Consider the following 27,378-nt stretch of genomic DNA (forward strand, 5'->3'; position numbering starts at 1 on the left):
AAATATGGCTTTTTTCTCCTTCCTTTGTGGGTGCTTCACTTCATTTCTAACACACTACACTCACCTTGCATCATAATAATATTGAGATTGTGCTAATCCTCTCTTTGGTGCAGCCTAGGCTCTTAGGGTTCTAAATGTGTGGAATATAAATGTGACATTCTAAATAGTCACAAATGCACAACTTTTAATTTTGACTCTAAAAGCTTTTCCAAATGATCTGATCTTGAAACCCCATTTTACTGTCTCAAAAGAGCTGTCTCTGTGCACTGGTTAGGTCGTCACACGTGATGTATAAATATGTTTTTCATATCCAAAACCAGTTCACTAGTTTTGATACTGTAATTACTGAAATTGATTGCAAATCGATTAGACCTCACCGTGATGTACACAGTGAAGTTCAAAAGGAGATGGGCTACTCAGGAGAATGAAAGGGTAACATTTTAGTTTCAGATTTACAGTATGAATATTTTTAACAACCCAGAGTCATTAAATCTTAATTTCTTCAAATTCTTTGCCAGCATCTCTGTCAGAATAAACAATTGCCCTCAGGGGCTCACCACTCTTCGGCGGGTTCGTGCTTGGCTGCCACGGGGTCCCTGCCTTTGCAGCATCATTTCCTTTCCGTGCTACCTGTCTATCCTCGTGCTATTCTTTTTCCCTTCCCTCGGGGAACATGTCTGGGGTGTTGCTGCGAATGTTCCGCATTGTCCATAGCTGACATAAGAATAGGATCACCACTGTTTTTTGTTCGCTTTTCCTTTCTCTGTTTACCTTCTCCTAGCCCTCCTGTGCTTCAGCGTTTGAAGCTCTCTTTTTCTTCCTCCCTGTGTGCTACTGATGGCCGGCCCATGCGTCTGACGTGTAACAGGTGACTGGGTAATGTGTAATTCCCAGCCCCGGATTGACAGGTGGGATTCGCACGTACTCGTTGGTACAGGCCGGGCTCAGGGAGGGGTGATTGCCTGAGCTGCTACCATCCCAAATTGCCAATTGGTCCCTCTGTCAGGTGTTGGGGAGGTGTGACCTGAGGTGTGAACAATCTGCTAAGGCTTGTGGATGGGGCCCCCAATTGGAAGGAGAACGCCTTCGGAGACGCTTACAATCGTGGGGATTTTTTCGCAATGAGCGAATCGTCTTCACAGTCGATGTCTATGAAATGTAAAACGTAATGAGGCTAATGGTTGAAACCCTTCCAGCTGCACCACTGTTCCTTGTGGTCCCACGTACAGAAGACAGTCAGTTCTTTACCATGCTAAATCTGTTTATTATTCAGAAAAGTGTTGCTGCAGTTGCTGGCCCTGTGAAATCCTGATCATCTTTACAGAATGGCACTTTGCTTTTGGGGACTACTTTTGATTCTCAAGCACAACTACTGCTTGCCGTTTCATTCTCCGCGGTTATCCTGTTAGTGTCGAGGCACATAGAACTCTGAATTCTTCCCGTGGTGTTACTTACAGTATGCTGCTCGACAGTCTGACTCTGATCAGGGTGTCATTGCCGTCCGTCGGCTGATAAAAAAGGTAGATTCCTCCATAGTACCCTCACACTATCTTTTTCTCACTTTCGATAGAGTGGTGCTTCTGTCAAAGATCAAAGCGGGCTTTGAAATTGTCACAGTCCGACAGTACATTCTGACCCCTACATGCTGGTACCAGTGTCATAGTTTCAACCACACTCTAATGTCCAATTGACGTTTGGCCATTTATATGTAACCTGTGGTAGGTACGTGCACGAGGGCGATTGTCTGCCTCCTCTTCCCCGCTGTATCAACTGCAATGGTGGCCACGCCACCTCCTCCCGTGATTGTCACATGTATCTCGATGAGTGGGCCGTCCAGGAGATATGGGTAAAAGGAAAAAGTTTCTTATCCGGTCTCTTGCAAGTTAATACTAATCGCACACCCTGTGTTCTACAGTCTGGCAAGTATAGTGCTGTTCTTGCTACATCTCGCTCCGTGAAGGACGTGGCCATGCAGACGTGCGACCTCAAATTCAGTTCTGAGGTTGAGAGATGACCCAGTCGAGGTAGCATCGCCGCCCCCTCGTCCAGCTGTGCAACGAACCATCAAACTCTTACGTCGAGGGACTAAGTCACCGGCTACACAACCGGTAGGCCGGAAAAGCTGTGCTCCCGTGAAAACTTCCTACGTGCCTCCATCCAGCTAACACCCGAGACTTCATCTGCTAACCCGAACGATGCAAAGATGCCCAGCAAAGCCGACGGTCTTCTCCTTCGCTGGCTCGAAGAACCACTTCGACGGTGTCTGCACGTGATGCTTCGTGTGGCTCGATTCCGTGTCACCAGTGCACACGATCGACAGTTTTTCTGCATTGGACTCCACAGACCGATAGCACGAGAAAACCGATGCTTCTGCGGACCTCACGGAGTAGGATCGACCTGCCCTGTAGCAGCGAGTCTTCGCAGGCTGGCACTCTGCAGACGCTGAGGTGACCCGTTCGTTTTTTCATCATCGTGACTCTCCCCCTAATGGAATGTTTCACAGCCTTTGATCCAACAAAGAGGATTTACGACTGCTTTTAGAATTACAATGTCCCCATATACTCTGCCTTCAGGAAACAATATAATGTCCTCACGCCCATTCTGAGGTTTCGCATTTCTTCCCAGTCCATTTTGACCTTCCCCTGAGGTCAGCATTCAGTCTTATAGCGGTGTCATGCTGCTCTTAGGGGATGATGTTAATAGTCAACCCATCTCCCTGACTGCTTGCCTTCTAGCTGTTGGAGTTTGCCTTTTCCTTCCTTCACCTGACATTTTCCCTCTGTACCATATATATCCCTCTGTCATTCGATGTCACTAGGGCAGACTTCCTCCAGCTTATTGGGCAGCTGTCTCACCCATTTGTGCTGCTCAGTGATTTTAATGCGCACCGTCCCCTTCGGGGTTCTCCCAGAACCTGTCATAGATATGCTGTATTGGCTGACCTTAATCAAACCTCTTTTGCCTTAACACAGGAGCACCCACTTTCCTTTCTGACTTTCGCACACCTATTCCCATTGGGACCTACCCTTCTGCACTGACCAGCTTGCCCACCGTCTCGAGTGATTCGTTCTTTCCGACACCTACTCTAGCGACCATTTCCCGTGTGCTATCCGTTTGCTGACTCCTACCCCACTGCCGTGCACATGCAAATGGCAGCTTACTAAGGCTGATTGGCAGCTTTAATCCTCCCTGGCAACCTTCGAAGAACGAGATTTCCCCAGTTGTGACGACCAGGTGGAATTTCTTACAAATGTTATCCTTACCACTGCAGAGCATTCCATTCCTCGCACTTCCTCTTTACCACGGCATGTCCCAGTACCTCGGTGGACTGAGGCTTGCCGTGACGCAATTTGCTTGTGAAGATGTGCTCTCCCCATTTTTTACTGTCATCCTGTGATGGCAAACTGCATTTGTTATAAACGCACGTGGGCACAGTGCCGTCGCGTTCTTCGGGATACCAAAAAAGCTAGTTGGATCTCATTGACTAGTTCTTTTAGCAGTCCCACCCCCTCCTCTATTGTGTGAGTCGACATCCGACGACGCTCTGAGACAAAGATCCGTTCCCCAGTATCGAGCCTGAGAGTAGCGGATGATATCATCGTGGACCCTGTTGCTATTTCCCACACCTTGGGCCACTGTTTTGCAAAAAAATTGAGCTCCTCCCACTATCACTCTGCCTTCCTCCATCGGAAACAAGCAGAGGAGGCTCGGGCGATACTCTTTTCTTCTCAGAATTGTGTATTCGAGCACAAGTTGATGGTATTTCCTCTAATCTAAGCTGTACCTGAAATTTGAGACTCGAAATTCAAGGGGAGAGCCGGCCATTGTGGCCGAGCGGTTCTGGGCACTTCAGTCTGGAACCGCGCGACCGCTATGGTCGCAGGTTCGAATCCTGCCTCGGGCATGGATGCGTATGATGTACTTATGTTAGTTAGGTTTAAGTAGTTCTGGGTTAGGGGTCTGATGACCTCAGCAGTTAAGTCCCATAGTGGTCTGAGACATTTGAACCCCCCCCTCCCAGGGGAGAGAAAAGTTTTAGGCCGCACCTCCAAATTGAAGCGAAGTTGGTCCATTGTAATATGAGACACAATTTAGATCGAATGAATGATGATGCAGCTACAGTAGCTTGGTTCGAGTCGTAAGCTTAGCAGTTAAGCTTTACCAGGTAGCCATTGCTATGTGTCAGGCGGTCCGTCCGTATTTATACGGGTACCCTTCCTTTTTCATGTGCTTTGTCTGGTTTGAATTGGTTGCTCATTTTTCTTTGATCTGATAAGTGCTGTTCTCTTTGTTATAGGTGTTTGTCACTCTACGCTGAAAATGCATTACTGTACTGTGTCATGCATTGTTTGTCGCATTCTGTTAATGAGTGTTTAAGACATGTTGCCGCTCGCGGCATGGCTTGCTTCTGTGCGCGCTACTGCCGCTTACAATTTAAAAAAAAAAAGAGAGAGAGAGGAATCATCTCATTAGCGTAACAATGGCAAGAGACTGCTATTCGTTGTTACTTAACACTGCTGCTTTCTTTAATAATGATCAAAATAATAGACTGCGTATGATAGAAGACGTTCTGAACGAGAGTTTAACGAAAATTTTTCTCTGTTTGAAAATCTTTGCAGGCGCCTCTTTAGTACATAACATTGGGCACAGAAATTAGTCATCTTAGATTTAAAAATCTAGTCAATTGTTGTGCTTCATTTCTGACTGTGTCACTATTAGGCATAAGAATAATACGAATATAAACATGACACGATATGTATATTCTTCCGCATTTGCTGTTGTCTCACTCTGGTTTCATAGTTCATTAGGCGGACAGGATTTAAATGAGATAGCAGCAAACACGAAACAATACATGGCAAAATGTTTATATTCGTATTATTCGTATGGGGAAGAGAATACTGCATGTGATTCACAATAAGTTGCTATTAGCAACCATCTCTCCTCACAGGTAGGAAAAAATTCAGAAAGTAGAGTTGCCATATTGACAAATATCTCAAACAGTCTTGCCAGTCGGATTTTCGTAGTAAAATTAAATGCTGCTGCATTTGAAGATGAACAATACAGAATTTGTATTTACTTCGTTCAGTAATGTCTGAAAATGCAGTGGTCGAAACTCGGGGCGGAGAAAAAAGCTTGTCTTCCACAATTTTCTTTTAAATGACGCAGTGGTTTTGGTACCAGTATTTATCTTTGTGCCTGCAAAGCATGCCTGTGTAGTGCTACATATATTAGACGGCAGAAGTTAGTTGTGGCGGCACCTACCAACATTTTTCTGAAGTTCCGCTTCCTTTGCACTCGAATCTAAGCTGCGGGCGGTTTTTTGGATTACAAAAACTGGAAAAAAGTGCGGCTTAGATTCGAGTAAATACGGTAAATAAATTATCCCGTAGTCAGAGTATATACGAAGTGTCAAAATGTGGCCAGGTGGTATATTCAGTGTGGGAAAAAATACTTCAAAATGTGTGCTTCTCAATCTGTCAAATTACAACACACCTGCGAATAGCACCGTGACCTGATGTTTGTGTACGCGCGTGCCCACAGTGCCAGTGGTGTAAGGGCATGTGCTCGGACGGCATGGACAGGCGGCGGCAGGAGTGGCTCCAGCACTCGTGCGACAAGCAGGGCCTGGCGTCCGTGGAGCAGTGCCCGCCCCCGGCGACGCGCGACCAGCACGCACTGCCGACGCTGCAGCCGGTGTCCCGGCCGCACGCCGGCGGGGGAGGCGGGGGCGTGGAGGCCGCGGTGCACGCCTCCCAGTCGGAGGCGGCCCACTCGGAGCCGCAGCGCACCGACGGAGGGCTGCACGTGAACGGTGAGTTGCGCCTGCTACCTCGATCTGATCACTTTAACTTCGTCTGAGTTCGTGTGTGTTTTGGACGTGGTGATTGTGGATTCAGTTGACCGAGTAAGTCAGAGTTTCCACTCGTGTCTGCGTCTGCATTTAATCTCTGCAAACCGCTGTGAAGTGCGAGATAGAGGGTCCTTCCTACAGTGCCGATTTTTGATTCTTCAGATTCCATTCACACATAGTGTGGGAAGAACAGCTGTTTGAATGTCCCTAATCTCAGCCTCACAATCCTTTCACAAACAATACGTAGTGGGCTGTATATATTCCTAGATTAACCATTTAAAGCCGGTTCTTGAAACTTTGTAGGTAGGCTTTCAGTATAGTTTACGTGTGCCTGCCAGTTATTTCTTCAGTCTCTCCGTGACGTACTTTCATTGTTCAAACAAACCTGCGACCGCTCGTGCTGCCCTTCTCTGTATATAAGGGGTGTTCAAAAAGAAACGAGCCGGAGTCTGGAATGCGCAAACTGGTGAAAGGAGGGTAATATCGTGGTGTGGGTAACGAGGTGTGGTTTCGACAAGTGTGTGGAAGTTCACAGCCCGCTGCTAGAGGGCACGTATGTATGTTACGTGACTGTACAGAGCTGGCAGCAGCACGCATCAGTCCTCCAACACTGCCAGTCGCATTGCAAACAGTGACTTAAAGCCGTAAAAAGAAGACAAAGATACCCCCTTCTGATTCACTTCCTGTAGCACAGGACAACAGCGAATGTCCAGTGTTACTTCTAAACCTTGACAACCCTTCGCCAAGCGATCAAATCAAAACGACCGGACAGACTCACCCGTGGGGTCATTCTGCTCCACGACAATGCAATACCTCATACCACCAACACAGTCACGGCACTTCTGCAGAAATTCAAATGGGAGGTTCTCGGCAACTCTATACTGTCCTGAACTCTCTCCCTGTGATTACACCATTTTTGGTCCCCTTAAAAAGGCTCGGAGGGGAAAACGATTCACCTTGCACGACAACGTCCGGCTGTACGTGCGGAACTGGTTGACATCGCAGCCCTGGGAATTTTATGAGACAGCCATTCACTGCCTTGTATCAGTCTGACAAATGTCTCAACAGCAGGGTCGATACTTCTAACATACAGGTATTGGTTTCTGTAATTATGCCTCTGGCCCATTTCTTTTTGAATGCCCCTTATATATTAAATATCCCCTGCTAGCCTTATTTGATACACAAATGATTTGTAAGCTGTCTCCATTATACCTATGACTCAGCTTATATCAGCGATTTGCCAATCTTCCCACGACTTCCAGATAGTCAAGACCCTACTGAATGTATATGTAGCTTTCTTCAAACAGTAATTCATTATAGATAACTGCATCATCTGTGAAAGGTCTGAGGTTACTAATAACCTAATCTTCAAGTTCATAATGTACAACATAAACAGCAGTTGCCCAACACACTTCCCTTGTGCACGCCTGTAGTTACTTCTGTATCTCTGATAACATACTGCCCCCCCTCCCCCCAAGAAATCCGTAGTCCAGTAATCAGTTTTACTCGATACTCCATACAATTGCACTTTTGCTAATAAGGTAATTGTGTTACTCAGTCAAATGCTTTCTGGAAATAGAGAAATACTGCTATTATCCGTTGCTTTCAGGAGGTATGTGTGAAAAGTGCAAGTTGGTTTTCATGTAATGGATGTTTTTGAAATCCGTGCTGGTTGGGGATGGAAGAGGTCAGTATGTTAGAAACAGCACAGTAGGTTTGAGTTCATATACAAAAATAACTGCTAGGGTTGTTCACTTATACTCAACAGCTGGATTTGTTGTGGCACTAGTGAAAATTTGTCTCAATTTTTTCCAACTACCTGTTACCGCATCGCAATCCTCATTTTTGGATGAATACCCTGCTTTACAATGCCAGTTTGATAGCTGTACTGGACAGTTCTCGAGTACTATAAACCTTTGTCCTAATGCAGCTGCTTTTTTGTTTACTCCTGAGCTGGAGTTTGGTTTTGTCCCTGAACGTGAATCTGTGGCTAAGTTGTCTATTCCCTTTTACTCATATCCAAGAAATAAATTTCTCATCACTTCAGATGATCGTATGACTGAAATCCTTCTGCCACAGGATGTTATTGGCGTTCAGAATGTGTGTTTCTTGGTACACCACCACAAGCACTGTTTGGGATGACGACATGTTGTCACAATAAACAGTGAACTTATTTCCTTGGCTGCATGCTGTCCTACCTGTTACAACTGCTACATTTATGACGAAAAGGATCGCATGATGCACTTAAGCAATTTATCACGTAACACTGAAACTGTTTGTTCAAATTTCTTATGCCATCACTGCACAGCTCACGGACTAGCTACATATTGCCCATGAAACATTTCGTGCAATTTGTGAATTTTGATTTTGCATAAAATTCTCCTTTCCTGTAGTGAGCTTTCACAGTATCAATGTGCTGTTCTTTTGTGTAACACTCAGTGTGTACCGCTGCCAATCTAATAACCCAGCAGTAGCATTTAATGGTCAACTTGCATTCTTTAAGGGAGATCAGACGCCTAGATTGATATATGGACTATGCGCGCCCCCGTATGCTGTGTAGTGGAGGGCACAGGTTGCACCTGGATACTTTTTCCTTTGTGGACTTCAGAATGGTTTTCTATGCTACTCCGAACACACTAGAATTTCTTCGCAAGGTCCGTCTTGGGAATCACGTGGTTTTCAGATAAGATGTACTTAGTGTTTGTAAAAAATATTTTTGTTTATGACATTACGTAGTGCATACGGAGAATTTCATTGTTTCATTTATGTTTTGAAGATCACATCATTCAGATGTTGATTGTTTATGCTAATGCTGCATTCTAGCCGGTCCCAGAAACTTGGTGTCAGTTGACATCTGACATGGGAGTACAAATGATTTCTTCCTGTATTGTCATCTTCAGTGCAGTGTGGCTGGGTAACACATCCAATAAACAGAAGTCGCATAAGCTTAGCGCACAGTAATGAGGTCAGTGAAGATTGCCATATCTGGAGATAATGCGAACTGAAAACTGATCTTGTAAGACAGCCATTGAATTAAGAGCTGTGTGCGTGGAGTTCCGTGACCTTGTTAAAACCATACTCTCCTCATTGGCCCTCTGTGACGTCGAAGTTACAGGAAGAAGGTGGGAAGGAGCATTGTAATGTAGCACTCTGAATTAAGTCGCAGTAATGTTGTTTTCCTCAAAGTACACGCCATTTTCTGCAGTGGGTCTCTTGAAACATAAGAGAATTTTTGTTACATCGAAATGAAAATTGGCATCATCACCCATGAGAAAAATCGTGTTTTCATGACTGACTATGATTTAACAAGACTTGACACTGTTCGTAATCACATTCAGGTTGTGAAATATCTGAGTTCTGTATAGGTGATAACGAATGTTTTTGCAGGGTCATTTGCACTGTTGACTCATTAACCCCTTGCTCGCAGGATGTGAGCGAATCGACCACTTAGGGCACTGTATAGTGGACGTCCTAACTCGATGTTTTCGGGCGTACGGTCTGTGATGACGGACACATTGTGGAGCCAGTTGTGTTGCAGTTTTCAACCCATTTGAAAATGGTGTTGTGATCTGGAACAGGTCAGTGGATGGGAATATGAAAATGAGTGTGAAGGTAATTTTGTGTTAGACTCTTTGTTCACAAAAACTACAAGAGAGTGAATGTACGATGCCCGAGGTTCCACAACATTGTGGAAACTAAAATCCCACTCCAACAGACAAATCAAGCCCATCGTCTCCTCTCTGAGGCCAGCCACTCAGCTGCACTATTCAGTATGAAAACATTGTTTCCATGGTGGACCTTGTGTAAGATGAAAGTTCAAGGAAATAATGGTTCTCAACTTACATGGGAATATGGGTTATGAACAACTGAAATACTGAGACATGAAATGTTGTAGAGCTGTTTCTATAGCGACCAGTTTTGGATTTGTTGTTTGATGTAAGTGGCAAGGTACTTGTTGTAAATTGTTGGGGGGAGAGTGTTAGTCTCATTTCCACTATATTTTTTAGGAGCATGTGTGTACATAAGATTTGTATATTAATAGTATGTACATATGATTTGTATTTTAACAGCTGTACAATGGTCTAACTTTAGTTTCTGTAGTGATGCATCTCGAGTGTTAACTCACATTTTTCTCTTTTGCTTTTTTCTGCTGAAAGCTTTCACGGGAATAGTGGCTGAATGGAGACCAAAGGTATGATTGTTACTGCTTGTGTAGACAACACTGCAAAATTCTGCACTTGACATTAAGAAACCTTCAGGTGTATTGTGTGGAAGCGGTAGTCATAATGTTTCAATTATCACCAAAAAAATTAACCTCCGAGCATGAAATGTGGACTTCATATATAAATTCACTGTTCATTGGAACACTAATTTTTCAGGGATGGATGTCAAGCGAAGTAGTTGGTTGCAAAGTCTGTATTTTGCCAAAGAAGCAGCATGCGTGATGTGGTCCATTGCAAAATGAGTTGGGGCATTGTTTTAGAACAAAAAGATGGTCCTTGGACAACTTTGCGCTGCACTTTCTCTAAGCACCCTTGTGTAACTGCCCCTTAAGGACGTAACCCATTAGCACCACTCCGTGGCACTCCAAAAAAATGCTGAACATCCTGTTGCCTGATCACTGTCAGGTCTTTGCCTTTTTTCCATGGTGATGAAGCTGCATACAGTATAAACCCACTTTTATATTCCAAGAATTAGTTTTCCTACTGTTTACAATCTTTATCGCGCCCTTCAAATTCACTATGTTTGCAATATTTGCTGTATGGAAGTTCCTTGTCAAGTTAGGGGATACAAGGGCATTAGCTGTAAAATTATAACTGGGTTTTGATCGACTCTTTATTTTTTTTCCTTATGTTTATTCAGGAAGATCTGGTGCATTCTCTTGGATGGTACTGATTGTACAAACATTCAAAGCAGTGAAATTCAAAACACCATGAGCATTGGGTGAACTCAAGTTTGCCACAGTGACATTTCTTCATATGAACCCCACTCGGGAAAGAAACATAGTTAATATTGCAGAAGATATCACATGTTGGCAATAATCTCTCAGCAAATCACATACAAAAGATCCCTTCACAAAAAAGTGGCACTTGAAATTGATTATGAAAGATGATGTTGATCATACATACAATTAGTAGATGAATAAGGACAATGTTGTTTCAATACACACTGGAAATCATTTTATTTAGTAACTTTCTGTAGACATGGATAGGTAAATGAAAAACAAACTAAAAATAACAATCTGGTCTCAAACACGGGCTGCAAAATTGTGAAGCCATGATCTTAGTGTCTGTACCACCGCTTTGGTTGGACTGTGTTCTTGCTGGAATGCATGTAAGTATCTAGAAAACTTCGTCATTTTCTCAGAAATGGTAGTGTACCTACAGATAAGCTGAGACAGGTGTTTGCTTACTTTGATGTCTCTTCCACCGAGCAGAGTTTCCAGGCAGTCAGGTTATGGCACTTGGCATGTGGAAAATGAATTGCTCCATAACATTGTAATCATCAGTGGGCTGCGCAATTTAATTTTTGTTTTAGCAGTGTCCGAAGGTGCTGTGGCATGAGGATTACAATGTGCACTAGGGCTGTAGACATATAACTGAAAGCAAACAAAACATTAAGTACAAACAATAGAAACTCCAGGTTGCAGCATCAACAATACAAGGAAAAAGATAGATTACTACTTCCTGTAAAGTTGAGTTGCGAACAGGCACAAAGAAAAGACTGTTACATATTTAGCTTTCGGCCAAAACCTTTTTCAGGAAAGTTCATCACACACACATGACCGCAGTCGTGTGTGCATGAAGTTTGCTCACGTGTTTGAATGAATGTGCGCGCGTTTTATTGCAGGCTATGGGCAAAAGTTAACTGTGTTAGTCTTTGCGTTGTGCCTTTTTGCAACTCGACAAGTCGTTTATGGTGAGTAGCGAAAAATTACACAAACTTACACTACTTCTCTCTCTCTCTCTCTCTCTCTCTTTCTTTCGTTTTTTTTTTTTTTTTTTTTTTTTTTTTTTTTTTTAAACAAATCTCCTAAATGTATAGCAGTATTAGTGTAGTTGTTAAATGGGGTAGAAATGGCATTTGGAAGAAAGTTGTACACAGTGTTTTGCACACAAGCTAAAATTGGTCTCAAGAAAATTATATAGGAAAGAGACAAACTGCCAGAGTTGATTACTGCTGTGAAGAGGATTTCAATGTGGGTTAAAGTGTAGTAGCAAGTGATGAGATAAGAAAAGGCTCGTAGCTCAGACTAACTCATAAAGTATCCACCAGATGGATTCAATGTTCGGTATGATGAAAAGAGTGTTGCAGCTGCAGCCAGTGATTAATAGTATCATTAACTGCCTCACTAGTGCACTTCTCGTGGTAACAGCTGCACGTATTGTAGATCTGGCAGATAGCTGTGACATTCTGTGGCCTACAGAAGTGGCTACTCAGAAAATTTTTGTAGAAAAACACATTGAAAGCAGTAAAGTAATCCCAATAAGTAGTATGTTGAATATCTGAATGTCGGACAATTGGAGAGAACCTAAAGAGTAATGCCATAATAGAAACCAAAAAGCAATTGCAGCCAACATATTAATTTATTAGCCATACCAGCACCTCTTGATCCTCAATATAGGAATATCCAGGAAGATCCTTCAGCATGTTCGGAGGCCATCAGGAAGTCGAGGATCTTCTTGCAGCTGTTAAAATGACTGTCGGTGAGTATAGGCAACATGTTGAGGCATTACAGGAAAATAGAGAAACCATATCTGATATATAGATTGAACATCATAAAATAGTGCAAGAAAACGATAATTTTGCAGACTGCGACAGGAATAGATCTACAATCACAGATCGGTAATTACCTGGAAGATCTCTTCCTAGATCTTGAATAAGATCCATCAGAAATAAGAAGTAAAGTCAACAGCACCGCCTATCCAAAATTATAAAAAAACTACAGTCAATGTATGAACTGCGTAGTCACATTGTCATGTTTTGAGACTTCTCAAAAACTCCTAAACAGAAGCAAAAAGATTTTCTCAAAAATGTAGTTGGAAGTCTGTAGACAGGTATTTGGTTAATAAATAAGATACTAGATGTATTTGTATGTTGCCTTTTAGTCATCGTAGAAATTCATCATTTAACATTGGTGTCAGAAAAATAAATGTTTTGGGAGTCAATTGATGTTGATGGTTTTTCAACATTGCCTATCCCTAGATAAAATTAAAAACTAAAGCTGTAAGGCACATATAAAATTTAGGAAATCTTGGCAGTTGTACAATGCAGCCTCATGTACAAAGAAGTAAACACAAGAATTGCATGTTAATGAAGTGTGATTAGACAAATTTAGTTTAGATCAGTTGGATCTTTAAAAATAACTATTGTTCCCTTACATAGCGCTACTTTCAAGCCACAGTAGTGTTTGACTTTCTGCAGGGAACGTTTGACTGGTTCGACTTCAGTTGTGAAAAGTAACTTTACTGTTCCCGTACAGGCAACTGAATTAGGTTTTCATGAGATGTGCAGGGGATTAGCCATTCATACGTGACTAATGTCTCATATGCATCTCCTGTCATGAAATTCTACTTGGCAATGACTGTGATGCTCGAAATCAGTTGTGTGTAAAGTAACAGAGAAGTTGTTTTTAGCAACAAAGGTGGAAGCAATCAGTTATTCCTGCACAAAGTCAAAGACTTTTGGAAAAAAAGTAAATGAATGAAAATATAATTCAAAATTTGTTTACTATTTGTGTGTAGCTGCTGCGGCTTTTGTTACCGCATGCCTTCTTTTTAATTTTTTGTCACAGTTGTGTACCACTGTTTTATTCGCAGTTACTTTCAAGTCACCTGTAGCCCTACAAAGAGCTTACTAGCACGCTTTATTGAAAATGTATGTTGTGGTTTGCGAACATACCAAAGTCTGAATTGTATAAATTGTAGTGAAGTGATTTAATAGAACTCCTTTGAAGAGCACACATTTATATATCACATTTAATAATTGTTCTGTATGCAGAGCAGTATTAAGTTTACTTGTTAGTGTTTCTATTTTGTATGGTAACAGATTTATTGCTGGTTTGAAAATGAACACGGTGTTGACAACTAGCCAGCAATAAACTTAATCACTAGTGTGATTTCCAAGTGTTAAGTACAAAGCATTTTATCAGATCCGCAGTTATCAGCCAGTAGATATTAGATCAGTAATTAAGTAGTTGCTGGTTCGAATCTCATTGGTGTCACAGTATTTCTTACTTTTATTTTAATTTTGTATTTATTATCATATGAAATCTTAAAATCATTATTATTAGCAAATAAAACATAATCCAACAGTGTGGCTCAGAACAGGTAGCAATCAATCTTAGGATCCACAAATTGGACTGAGCATAGAACTTAAAAAATATTGTAAGATAGGAAATTGTTGAGTGTAGGAGCCAAGTTAAGGCACTACAGTACAGTTGTCGAAGCAAAAGGAGTACATGCTTAAGAGACTGATTATGGATGGATGTGGATTAACAGATATAATGATCAATAGAGAATGGAAAATATTAAGGATTTTAGGTGACAGATCGATTGATAGGCACATTATGTTTGAGAGCAAATGAGGAGTTGTACAGAAGGGTGGAACTGGTAACATCTGTGATTAACCCTTTCACTACTGTGGTTGTTTGTAAACATCCTGCTACACTGTTCTCCTGGTATTATGGATGTCTGTCTGTATCTGAGCTGCTGACCTTTCACTGTTGCGGATGAGTTACTTCCATATCTCAGTGAATGAAAGAGTCAAGAGTATTTATCATGTATAATATGTGCCTCATTAAGTGCTATCATTTGCAGAGAACCTTTTTTTGATATCTTGAAGTGTTTAAGATACGATTATTGTTATGACCATGCGATTCATGATGCTCAAGGACGTGAATGGACGCATTGCACGCGGACATCCTTTGGCTGTAAAATACAGTAATTGAAGAATGAAATGAGATATCCTTCTGCTCTCAATTTTATGTAAAATTTTGATATCTTACATACGTTTCATTCACTTCAGTGTACGAGCTGAAATCCAACTATATGCAGTGCGTATTTACCTCTGCGAGCTCTTAAAATTTCATGTACCGCGGTTTGTATGACAGAGATTGGAAAGACCTGCATTTCTTTTTCGAGTAAACATATCTGGTGTGCAAATATCAAATTTTTTCACCTAATAGGTTTTGAAAAATTGAGTAGTATTTCGTATCGGGCAGAACACCGTCTCGGCACAGGCACCAGCATTTGGTGAGCAGTACAGCTGTAACAAAAGCCACCCTCAGCACAGAATGCAAAGAGCTTGTCTGTAGTTGCAAAAGGGTTAAGAAGAAAAACTTGTTATTTAAGGACACACATCTAGTATGTCCCATGATTGTCTAACAAAGAAAATTTGGAAATTCATAAGGCCAAAGGCAAAGAGATTGGGACAGCTCCACCGAATGTGATACAGATCTTAAAAAGAAATCAGTACCCCAGAGGACAAAATCGTGGATAGTAATGAATTTAGACAAATGCTGGAAAAGCTGCAGAGGCTTTAAACTAGGAGAAGCATTCAAAAAAACGGAGGGAGGTGGCCCTGTGTCAGAAGACCGGAAGAAGGCACTGAGTGATGGATTCTAGAGATACAGGCAGGACAACAGAGCCAGCAGAGGAACAGTGGTAAAAATGGAAAAATGATTCCGATTGTTAACTAGTAGTTCATAGTGCTCAGTTCATTGTAAAAAAATCAAAATGTTTTATTAAATTATTACACAGTATTTCTTAATTAACAAGTCCACTTTACTATGAATGGAAATATTTATTCATAAATGCTGAATCATAATGATTGATGCAAGTGGCGTTTCTTATTTTTATTTACAATAATATGAGAATAATTAACATTTGGGACAGGTATATGAAATGTTCATTCATTAAATGGAAGTATTATGTACGTCAATAATATTGTGCAATGTCTAGAAATAAAGTACTTAATTTACTATTAAGTTTTTTGATTTTGTACGAAATCTTAATTTATTGTGAATGGTCTCGTACCACATCTTAAAAAATATATAAGCTATTTGTTAATTCAGATTCCCATTTTTGTTTAGTAAGAGTCCCAGTTCTTGCTAATAAGTATAGAGTTTAAAGAAAAGTAGAAACAAGTTGCTGCCACTGAGAATTCAAACAGCAACTTCACGATTGCTAAAGTAATGCCCTACTGACCCACTGGCTGGTGAATTTCTCAATTAAATACATCAAATGCTTGTTAAATTAACAGCACTTGGAAATCTACTAATCTTGAAATGGTTTACCTTGCAAGAAAAAGAAGTGCCTTATCACTTTAGGAAATTGATGGTTGGGCACCAAGCCACTTACGTCATGAGTACGAAGAAAATATAAGAGGGCCAATTTGTAAGGCTTCCTTGTAAGGCACAAAATAAAAATAAAACTGAAGTAACACTACTTGCCAATCTTTCTACTGAAGTTCCGCAGGAACTCTGTAAGCTTTAGTAGGTATTGCTGCCCATCCACATTTCACACACGTTTCACTGTGCTGCCGTAAGAATGGATATGCTGACAGATGTTGCTCACCCTCTGCCCGGCAGGATCTCCGAGCAGCTCCTCGGTGAGCGTGTCCGGCGTGGTGGCGATCCTGAGCGTGGTGACGCTGGTGTGCGCGACGGGCGTGTGGATCCTGTACGCCTACCGCAACCCGCATACTGCCTCGGGCCAGTTCCTCATCAGGGTGAGTAGAGTCGTGGGGTATGGTGTGTCACACACCGTGTCAGCACAGAACATCAAAGTCAAATGAACAACTATAAATTTATTCCACAGTGTTCTTTTCATAGGTCAACCACAACTGTACATGTCTGTTTCCAGAAAATGAAGGAAACTTGAACATTCATTGAACCAATAATATTCGATAGTTCCCGACTGCTTTCAGAATAATACAGTTCCATCTTCTGGTATACAATGAAGTGTAAAAGAACTAAGATGTCTTCCACCATATGTTGTTTGCCGGACAACAGTTCTATGTCCCGTTTTATAAAATAGCGATCATGGGATCTCGACAGCAAGATCGTTTTGTTCCTTTGGCCATACTAACAGGAAAACCCACAAAATGAAGAGAAGGGGGGGAGGGGGAGAGAGACAGTCAGACGAGCAATATCGTGGTTGCTGTCGGAAATCTACTTAATAGTCAGACACAGAACTTTCATTCCACAGACATGCGGTTGGTAGGCAACCTTACCTCTTTCACACTTTACTGTACGCCAGAATATGGAATTACTTTATTATGAAACTAGTTATAAATAATAAAATATTATTGGTTAAACAGTGTTCTTCACTTTGTGAAAATATAAGTATTTTGGGATGACTGCATGGAATTCTAATATTAGATACAAAGATCACGCGAGGGCATTAGAGAGTAAATATACTCACTCCACATGCAGTAAATTTCCTAGAGACCAACAAGCTTATGACCACAGATCAGCAGGTAGGAGACGTATTGGCGGAATTATAGCTTTGAGGACAGTTGGTAGAGCACTTGCCCGCAAAAGGCAAAGGTCTTGAGTTCGAGTCTCGGCCCGGCACACAGTTTTAATTTGCCAGGAACTTTCATATCAGCCCCACACTCCGCTGTAGAGTGAAAATTTCATTCTAGATCATTTTCTCCATGATACACTGTGACCCGTGGATGAAGGGCAACAGACAGATACCATATTTCAGAAATTCCGGAAAGCATTCAACATGGTGCCCCGTTGCAGGCTGTTAACAAAGATATGAATGTATGTAACGTGTTCTCAGATATGTGGGTGGCTCAGACTTTATAAGTAATAGTGTGATAGGACTGCTGTTATTTTCTATACATAATGATCTGGTGGAAAGGGAGAACAGCGGCCTGTGGCTGTTTACTGATGTTACTGAGGTGTACTGGAAGGTGTTGTCATTGAGTGTCTTTACAAGGATACAATATTACTTAGACAAAATTTCTAGTTGGTGTCATGAATGGCAGCTAGTTCTAAACATGGCAAAATGTAAGTAAATACTTATGAGTAGGAAAAACAAATCAGTAATGTTCAAATATAGCATTAGTAGCATCCTACTTGACAACCACGTCATTAAATATCAGAATGTAACATTGCAATCCAATATGAAATGGAATGAGCAAATTAGGATTTTTGTAGGGAAGGCAAAAGGTAGACTTTGGTTTATTGGGAAAAGAGTGGTTCATCTGTAAAGGAGACAGCATGTAGGATGCTAGTGCAACCCATTGTTGAGTATTGCTAGAGAATTTGTGATCCTTACCAGATTGGATTAAAGGAAGACACTAAAGCAATTCAGAGGCAAGCTGCTAAATTTTTTACTGGTAGCTTTGAGCAACGTGCAAGTGTTTAAGAGATGCTTCAGGAACGCAAATGAGAATCTCTGGAAGAAAGGCGGTATTCTTTTAGAGGAACGCTATTGAGCATTTGAAGCTGACTGCAGAATGGTTCTACTGATGTAAACGCACATTTCGTGTAAGGACTACGAAGATACGAGAAATAAGGGCTCGTGGAGGCATAAAGACAGCTGTTTTCCAGTTACTCTGTTTGCAAGGGTACCCTCTGCTGCATGCAGTATGGTGCCTTGTAGAGTATGGATGTAGGTGTAGGTTGATGGACACACAAGAATTTTTAAAAATCTAGAGCCGCGCAGTTTGAGGCGCCATGGCACGGATTGCACGGCCCCTCCCACTGGAGGTTACAGTCCTCCCTCTGGCATGGATGTGTGTGTTCTTCTTAGCTTAAGTTAGCTTAAGTCAGGCTGTTCCAACCGAGCTCCATGGAGCTGGAGCGCTCCGGATCGCTCACTGCGGCAGCTCGGAGCCCGCGTGGAGGGGGAAAGCTAACTCACTGCCCCCTGGCCGCATGCAGCCGCAACTGACGCAATAATCCGTGTTCAATGACAGCTATGACTAGCCGCGGGAGCCCTGTACCTCTACTGGAGGATACCTTTCTATTCATTGAGAGGCATGGTCGTCCGCAGTGTCTCGTATGTCATAAAGTATTTAATTCTGCCAAGAGGTACAATATACGACGACATTGTACACGCCTTCAAATAGCGCACTACGATCAGGTAGAAAACGTTGCACGCAGAGAACTGGTAGCCAGGTTTAAGAACGACATACCAGCAGACCTAAGTCTAAAAACGGTTTCGTAATATGGAGGGTATCAAAACATGCAACATAGTTCGTGTTCTGTAATGCGTTTATTATTTTCAGGTGAATGAGAGCGGAGAAAACACTACAGAATCTGCAATTCGGGCAAGCTACAGGGTCGCTCACATCATTGCGACGAGTGGCAAGCCGTTTTCGGTGGGACCACTCGTAAAATCGTGCATGGTAGCAGTTAGCAGTTGCAGAATGTTTGTTTCCAAGGGAGGTGCAGGCAATTGAAGGGGTTTGCCTGTCGAAGCGGACAATGTGTTCAGCACTCCTTTTTCAGTTTCCCATGTTGACTTGTCATCGTCACTTCAATTGGAAATTATTGATTTGCAAAATTCAACTTTGTTGAAAGAGAGGTACTACAACACGTTGGATTTATCGCAATGGTATCGTTCATTACAGCAAAAAACATTTCCCAAGCTTCACAACAATGCCACTCAGATCATGTTCATGTTTGGATCTACGTATTGTTGTGAGAAGCTTTTCTCAGCAATAAAAAGAGTAAAAAGTAAGGAACGATCGTTTCTTCAGGATGCAACAATGAATGCTATCCCGATCTTGGGATGCAAAGAAAATGTCAAGCTACAGAGGTCCAATAAATTTAGTATGCAATTTCTTGTGAAACAGTTGTTTCTTATTTATTTCCTGAACATCGTATTTTCTGGTGTAGCATGTCTCCACGTCTTAGCGGCCAGGAGTATGAGGTTGTCGATTTTGTAAGACGCTAGCTGGCACATCAAAACGCTTGCCTTGCCGCCTGCCTCAGCCAGCCGTGCCACGTGCCGGCGTACCGGCCCACCTGAATGGTCACAGCGAGCGACACGGCTCCCTGGAGCAGGGAGCGCTCCACGGCTCACAACGGAGCCGACGAGCTGGAACAGACTGGTTTAAGTAGTGTGTAAGTCTAGGGACCGATGACCTCAGCAGTTTGGTCCCTCAAGAATGCACGCACATTTGAACATTTGAAAAAATATAGACCTAGATATGTACTCTGCAGGCCATCGACAATGTGTGGCGGGCAGTAGTTGGTACCACTGCTAATGATTCCCTTTCATGTTCCACTCGTAAATGGAACGAGGTTGGGGAACTGTCTCTGTGTGTCCATGCGAACCTCTTAGCTTGTCTTTGTGGTCCTTACGCAGGGTGTAGATTTGTGGCAGTAGAATCATTCTGCAGTGAGCTACTAATGCCAGCTCCCTAAATCTTCTCAACAGCGTTTTGCAAAAAAAAAAAAAAAAGTCTTCTTTCCTCCCTGGGTTGTCATTTGAATTCCTGAACCATCTGCATAATGCTCATTTGTAGATCGAATCTAATGGTCGTAAATCTAGGAGCACACTTCTGAATTGCTTAGATGTCTTCCTTTACTCTGACCTGGTGGAGATCTCGAAGACTAGAGCACTACTCAAGTATGGGTTTCATTATTGTTCTATACACAGTCTCCTTTATAGATGAGCCACAAGTGAACCATTCACCTTTCCTGCAGCCGACCTTATATGCTCGCTCTGTTTCATAGTTCTAGACATTGTTGCGTGACTGCATCAAACGACATACCACCGATACTGTATGTGAACATTGCAGGACTGTTTTTCCTGCTAATCTGCATAAACTTAAATTTTCCCATGCTTAGAGCAAGCTGCCATCATCACTCCAAATAAAAAAAAAAACTGCCTAAGTGTTTGCGAAACCTCCTACGTTCACTCAATGACAACTCTTTTTCCTGTACACCAAAGCATCATCAGCAAACAGTCACAGATAGCTGTTCATCTTATCTGTCAGATCACTTATGCCCAGGCAGAAAAATGCTCCAATTGAAGCACTATAAAGATGAATATATTCTTCTTTAAAACATTGACAGAAAAGTGGGAACTAGCTGCTTCAGTCCTTATTCTGCCTTTCTCACCAAAAAGTTTCGCATGCTAAGCCTTCATATCCAGCACCTCCCTCGCACTGCCACCGTCTTTTTCCCCCACTCTATCCATTTTATCACATTGATGTACAGTATATCGCATGGGTACTGTCTCCACCATATGTTAGCAGTTCAAAAATTCGGGGTGGGGTGGGGGGTGTCCAATTTATTTCTTCCTGTATATCCACATGTATGCAATTTCAGTCCAAAATTCACCCTCCCCTGTACCTATGTCTTAAAGTTTGCCATTCTAGGAATGTCGACACAACCAAAGCTATGTACCGATGCATGGACTCCACTCATCTGTATTTTTCATTTACCTTTCTCCTCTGTTCGCTCTGCTTATATCTCTATCCCTCTCACTCTCTTTCGTAGCCCCCCTCTCTCTCTCTCCCTCTCTCTCTCTCTCTCTCTCTCTCTCTCTCTCTCTCTCTCTACCTCCCCCCCTCTCTCTCTCTCCCTCTCTCTCTCTCTCTCTCTCTCTCTCTCTCTCTCTCTCTCTCTCTCTCTCTCTACCTCCCCCCCTCTCTCCCTCACTCCCCCTGCCCCCTCCACTGGCACTCTCTCTATTACTCAAATAGCACAAAATAGTGTGATATATTTGCACAGCAAAATTTTTGTGTTGATGAAGACAGAATGAGGATTGAGGCAGCAGATTCCTCCCTTCTGTGTCGGAATGTTTTAAAGAGGAACACATTTACCTTTATACTGCTGAGACAGGAGAATTTTTCCTCTGCTACATCAGGGTGCACTCCTTACGTAAAGGACCTTCTGTAGGTCCGTAAAGTTTTAAATTTATATATACCCTTCGATAGATTTACATACTTGGACACACATAAACAAGAAATAAATGCACACAACATAACCTCAACTCAAACTGTTCACTTTACATTGCTTTATATAAAAATGTGGAACACTTTTAGGCTACACGTACAGTATACCAAAAAATGTGGTGTTTTATTGGGAAGCACAAAGAATTTTGTATGACAAAAATAATTTTTTGTAAGGTGCTTACGCCACTAGGTGTTACCATCAAATAATTTCCAGGCCCAGACAGCCTATACAGGTGTAAAGTTCAGACTTTACAGATAGAGCATGTGACAAAGTTTTATCGATGGAAAAAATGTTGACTGGTGACCACGGAACCCTTGGGATGACCCTAGAACCCCTGCAATGTGTTCACTAAACCTGTCAGAATTACATTTACACATCAGACCAGATATTATGTGCTTAAGTATGGTAACTTGGAACCTGTGGATCTCAGTAATGGATAATGATATCAGAAATGTTGCCAAATTCTCTGAGAGTATCATCTTGAGGAAATTTGGTAAAAATTTCAATGATTTGCTGTGAATAAATATTATTGAAGTTCTCAAACCCATAATGTGTACTTTCCGCAGTTTTATAGGTTTCTTCAGGGAACTGCCCTCGAACATACAGCACTTGTATAAGGCACCTAAGATGTGCCCTAGGCAATGCCAGATGCAAAAGAACCAACTGATTTGCTCACTTGCTTGGGCTGGAGGAAGTGTGTAATGTTTTTAAGTTTTGACCCTGAGCAGTAGGATACCAACAGTATTCCCATTCTTCCAATATGTATACAAATGGTCACCACGCCAAGGGCTATCCAAAACACTGAATACCTTATTTCTGTGATCAATAGAATGTGAGATATGATACTATAAAAAAATCACAATTCCATACCAGCTTTTTGGAACCTTTTGGTTTGATACATGGATCATTATAGAGAACAGCAGCAGTCTTACCTCACTTCCCTGGGCCCCTCCTGATGACACCTTTGTCTCTCAACACCACGCACTGTCAAGGACAACGCGTTGGGTTGCATTGCTTAAGAAGTCTTAGCCACTCGCATATCTGAGAAACTCTCTTTATGCTTGGACGTTCGTTAATAGAGCTCAGTTCTGCACAAGCAGTCCTTTCTAAATCCGTGTTCGTTTGTCGGATGGAAGCTTTTCTGCCTCGATGAAATTTATTGTATTTAAATTTAGAGTAGGCTTAAGAATACTGCAGCAAACTGAAGCTAATAATATTGGTCTGAAAGGAAGTGATAAATCAGTCATAGAATTGAACTTGCAGCTGAGGATGAATGGCTGCAAATATTGGCCGTATTAAAGAGATTGCTTTTTAGGTCATACTGAGCTGAACACTGCATAGAATTAATTTTGGGGCCTAACTACAGTATCTGCATGATCAGAAAGATGTTTGACTCCCAAACATATCGTGCAGTTACAGATGAAGAGAGTTAGTTTCACACACACCTCACTTTACAAAACAAATAATAATAAAAGAATACTGCTTTTGCGTCATATGGGCCCTGTAACATAGATCTTACTTTTCTTTACATTGAAATAATTGCCTGATTTGATCCTTTATAAATGTTTTAGCAAAGCATGCAATTGTGAAAACAGTGGGTTTGTTTATACATAACTTCTCTGGTGGAGAATGAGAACAATTTCTTAAAACAAGTCATGTAAAATATGAATAAGAGGGTAGTGAATGTTTGCTGGAATAATTGCAATAATAATTCTTGGTAAACCTCGGTGGTCTCATTTGGATAATTTTTATAATACATGGAGAATAAATACAGGAAAAGTATTAGAATTTTCATGAGTTTAAGTTCAAATTATTAAAGAGTTATTTTATTTATCTTCTGTTGTTGATTTTGTACTCATCCTTGTTGACACAGTTTTGTGACAGATTGATGATCCTACCTGTAAAATTGTTTCCATTGTTTTATATACATCTATACATGCCATTAAATGAAGTGTTACTGATTTTTGTTTTACTATTTAAAGTTTTATTCACAATTTTCACTTTAAATCACATTCAATCAACACACATGAACATGCTAGACTTTGTAGTAAGACTCCAGCCAAAACTTGAAGTACCAAGGATATTTATTTCAATACAAGTAATACCATATTTTTGAAGATAGTATTTTTTAACAAAGCAGCATAAATTGTACCACCACCACCACATCAACAGTATTAGTATTTCAAATACAGTTTTAACAGCAAAAACTTCAAAGTTTTAATGGAAAAAGCACATGAAATATGCACAGTAATTAATCTCATTTGAGTGTAAATACTAATTATGAATGGTTTTTTGTATTGGTTTGTGCATGAAAATATGTAATGTCATTAGAGTTATAAACATAGATGTAAAAATATTTTAAAATGATTTTGTGATGCCTTCACCTGACCTTTTGTTTATTTGATTTACTATTACAATTTCAGCCTTAGGCCATTTTCAGGTATCTAAAACTGAATGTTATGCATTGGACGCATTAGTATCACTTACTTAAGAATGTCGTATTCCAAAGTATACTAAGATATTAATATAATAGAGGGAAACATTCCACGTGGGAAAAATATATCTAAAAACAAAGATGATGTGACTTACCAAACGAAAGCGCTGGCAGGTCGATAGACACACAAACAAACACAAACATACACACAAAATTCAAGCTTTCGCAACAAATTGTTGCCTCATCAGGAAAGAGGGAAGGAGAGGGAAAGACGAAAGGATGTGGGTTTTAAGGGAGAGGGTAAGGAGTCATTCCAATCCCGGGAGTGGAAAGACTTACCTTAGGGGGAAAAAAGGACGGGTATACACTCGCGCACACACACACGTCCATCCACACATATACAGACACAAGCAGCCCAAACTCTTTGTCTTTAAATATGTCTGCTTGTGTCTGTATATGTGTGGATGGACGTGTGTGTGTGTGTGTGTGTGTGTGTGTGTGTGTGTGTGTGTGTGTGTGTGTGTGTGTGTGCGCGCGCGAGTGTATACCAGTCCTTTTTTTCCCCCTAAGGTAAGTCTTTCCGTTCCCGGGATTGGAATGACTCCTTACCCTCTCCCTTAAAACCCACATCCTTTCGTCTTTCCCTCTCCTTCCCTCTTTCCTGATGAGGCAACAGTTTGTTGCGAAAGCTTGAATTTTGTGTGTATGTTTGTGTTTGTTTGTGTGTCTGTCGACCTGCCAGCGCTTTCGTTTGGTAAGTCACATCATCTTTGTTTTTAGATATATAAAGTATACTACGAGTTATTTTTGAGCAGTTCCTGCAAAGCTCTCGTAGTAAGATCAACATTTGTAAGATACGTGCACTTGGAAGATTGCAATTATTTTACAGAAATTTGTTAATTAAGCCAGGTAGGTCTTTATTATTATATATATTAATTATCGTTCAGTGTTGTTGTAAGTATGACTGCATATAATTCCCATAAAAATAAATCGGAAACATTTGTTTCTTGATTTTTGAATAGTTGTAACAAAGATCTTGCATATAAAGTTGATCACAGTAGTTGAAACAGTAAGGAAAACCATCAAAATGTTGTGAAACCTTTCATGATTTGCTTTATGGTTGCATTTCTTTCTCATTAGTCATATCTATTAAAGAACATAATGGTAACTATATGGGTAACTATATGTTCTGCAGTTCTGTAGTGCTTTGTTGCACAACTGGTGAAAAGTTGTCCAGGAATTTTTCAGTTCAGAGATCTTTCTATTTATTTAATACTATGTCCAATTTCTTCCACCACATCCATGACTTTGTGTTTCTGTAACTCATGTAATGTTTGTAGTTCTGTATTGATATTAAGCACTCTGTGGTTGGTGTCTTAAGAAGAGTGCAACAAAGGTGTGTTCTTAATACCATGTGCAAAGTTTCCTTGTTGATTGTCCAATGTAGTAAAATTTTGAGCATTCTTTACAGTTAATTTTGTATATCCCTGACAGCAAAAAATATTGAGACATCCATGGTACATGTCTCAATAATGATTGTAGATTGTTAGTGTTGCTGTAGTTAGTTGTATTCTTGAAACATTGAAAGTAATTTTATTGGAAGCAGTAGCTAAATATGGCCATACAAAAAGTTGATTTCCCTGTTGTCCGCATGTCTCTCTGATCAAAGTTATTTCATCTACAGGAAAGAGGTGTCTTTTTATTTGTTTTCCTTTTGAATAACGTGTCCAGCAAGTTTTTACGATAACAGCTACTTATAGCCATATTTTTAACAACACACTGCTCTTTTTCAGTGTTTTCTATTGTCAGTGGTAATGTTTCAGATACGTGAAAATGGTCTGAGGCCAAAATTGTACAATAGTGTGTCAAATGAAGAAAATGTCAGCTAAAGGCATCACAAAATCATTTAAAAATTCATCACAACTGTAGACTCATCAGAATGAAGATTATAAAAACAAATTATTTTATTGTTGAATTTTGATAAGCAGTGATCTATTTCATTGCAACTCGAACAGAACAGAAGGCCGCAAAGAACTGTCCCTCAGTCCATGGCAATACCCATATCAGTTTCCTTACACTGATGATGTTTGGATGGTTGTTGCAGTATCGGCCGAGCCAGTGGAGCTGGCGGAGGGGTGAGGCGCGCTACACGGCCGCCACGATACACATGTGAGGATGCGGAGGCACTGCCCGCCACGCGGGGGAGTCGCCACAGCGCCGACACCCCCGCACCTGCCCCCGACCTGTCTGGCGAATCTCACCTCCGACTGCTGTCGCCTCAGTCGACAGTCGTCGTGAATATAAATTGTGGACTGACCTGCCTCGGTCGATAGCGTGTGCTGCAGCGCGAGCGTGTATTTGAAGGGAAAGCAGATTTACCCCGAAGTACTTTGAGCCGAGGCGAGGAATAACTTATTTCTGTTGTGTCTCTTAGCAGAAGGCTGTGTACCGTCGCCACTGTCAGCGACAGACTCGATGCTCCTCTGGGTTTGCTTACATTCCCGGCACTCAGTTTTATCCGACAGTTTTAATTATTACTTTTTTAAAATGCTTGAGCGTTTTGCGGCTTGTGCGCTTCAGTGGACGTGTGAAATTTAAATTTTTGTTGTCTGCCATCAGTAGTGGCATTTCTGTTACTTTTATAATCCAAATGGGCAAGTGAAATACTGATAAGCATGTATTTTTTCTGGTTTGTATATAAACACTTGTATATTTCTTTATGCAGAATAAAATGGATAGTAAAGTTGTTTTAAACCTTATAATGTATTGTTACGCCTGCAATTGGCTGCCTTTTCTGTCACCTTTGTTTGTTTCTGTGTGTTTTTCTCCAAATGTGGTCACACATGAGGGTGGGCCCAAAATGCCTTCACTAGGTACCATTTTGGACGAGTTCAGGCAGTAACAATGTGTGGAAATGTTATTGTAGTCAGCATGACAGTTTTTGTAATCACTGCTTCACATGTTCAGTGATCTTTTTTTCCCAGTGACTGACATTAAATACCAACGTGTTAACACCACGTTCTGTTTCCTGTTATGGTAGGAGGAAGTTTTGAGCAGGTGAGGATTTATGAGTAGTTATTTTGTTTCAAGAGTGATCAAATGTCGGTTGAAGGCATAGCACCACAGGGACAACCCTAGACTTCCAGAACATATGAAAACATT

General features: G+C 41.2%; 1 protein-coding gene across 1 annotated transcript in view; it reads left to right on the top strand.

Moving 5' to 3' along the window:
* LOC124553868 (plexin domain-containing protein 1) overlaps nucleotides 1–26,975 on the top strand; it is a 445,631-nt gene extending 418,656 nt beyond the window's left edge. Inside the window, exons 8-10 of the mRNA XM_047127869.1 lie at nucleotides 5,542–5,812; nucleotides 16,443–16,582; nucleotides 26,321–26,975. Coding sequence (XP_046983825.1) covers nucleotides 5,542–5,812; nucleotides 16,443–16,582; nucleotides 26,321–26,389 — 480 coding nt within the window. The 3' untranslated portion in view covers nucleotides 26,390–26,975. The remainder of the gene's footprint in view (nucleotides 1–5,541; nucleotides 5,813–16,442; nucleotides 16,583–26,320) is intronic.
* The last annotated feature ends 403 nt before the right edge of the window (nucleotides 26,976–27,378 follow it).

The sequence above is a fragment of the Schistocerca americana genome, chromosome 11, assembly GCF_021461395.2.
Source record: "Schistocerca americana isolate TAMUIC-IGC-003095 chromosome 11, iqSchAmer2.1, whole genome shotgun sequence".
Lineage (NCBI taxonomy): Eukaryota > Metazoa > Arthropoda > Insecta > Orthoptera > Acrididae > Schistocerca > Schistocerca americana.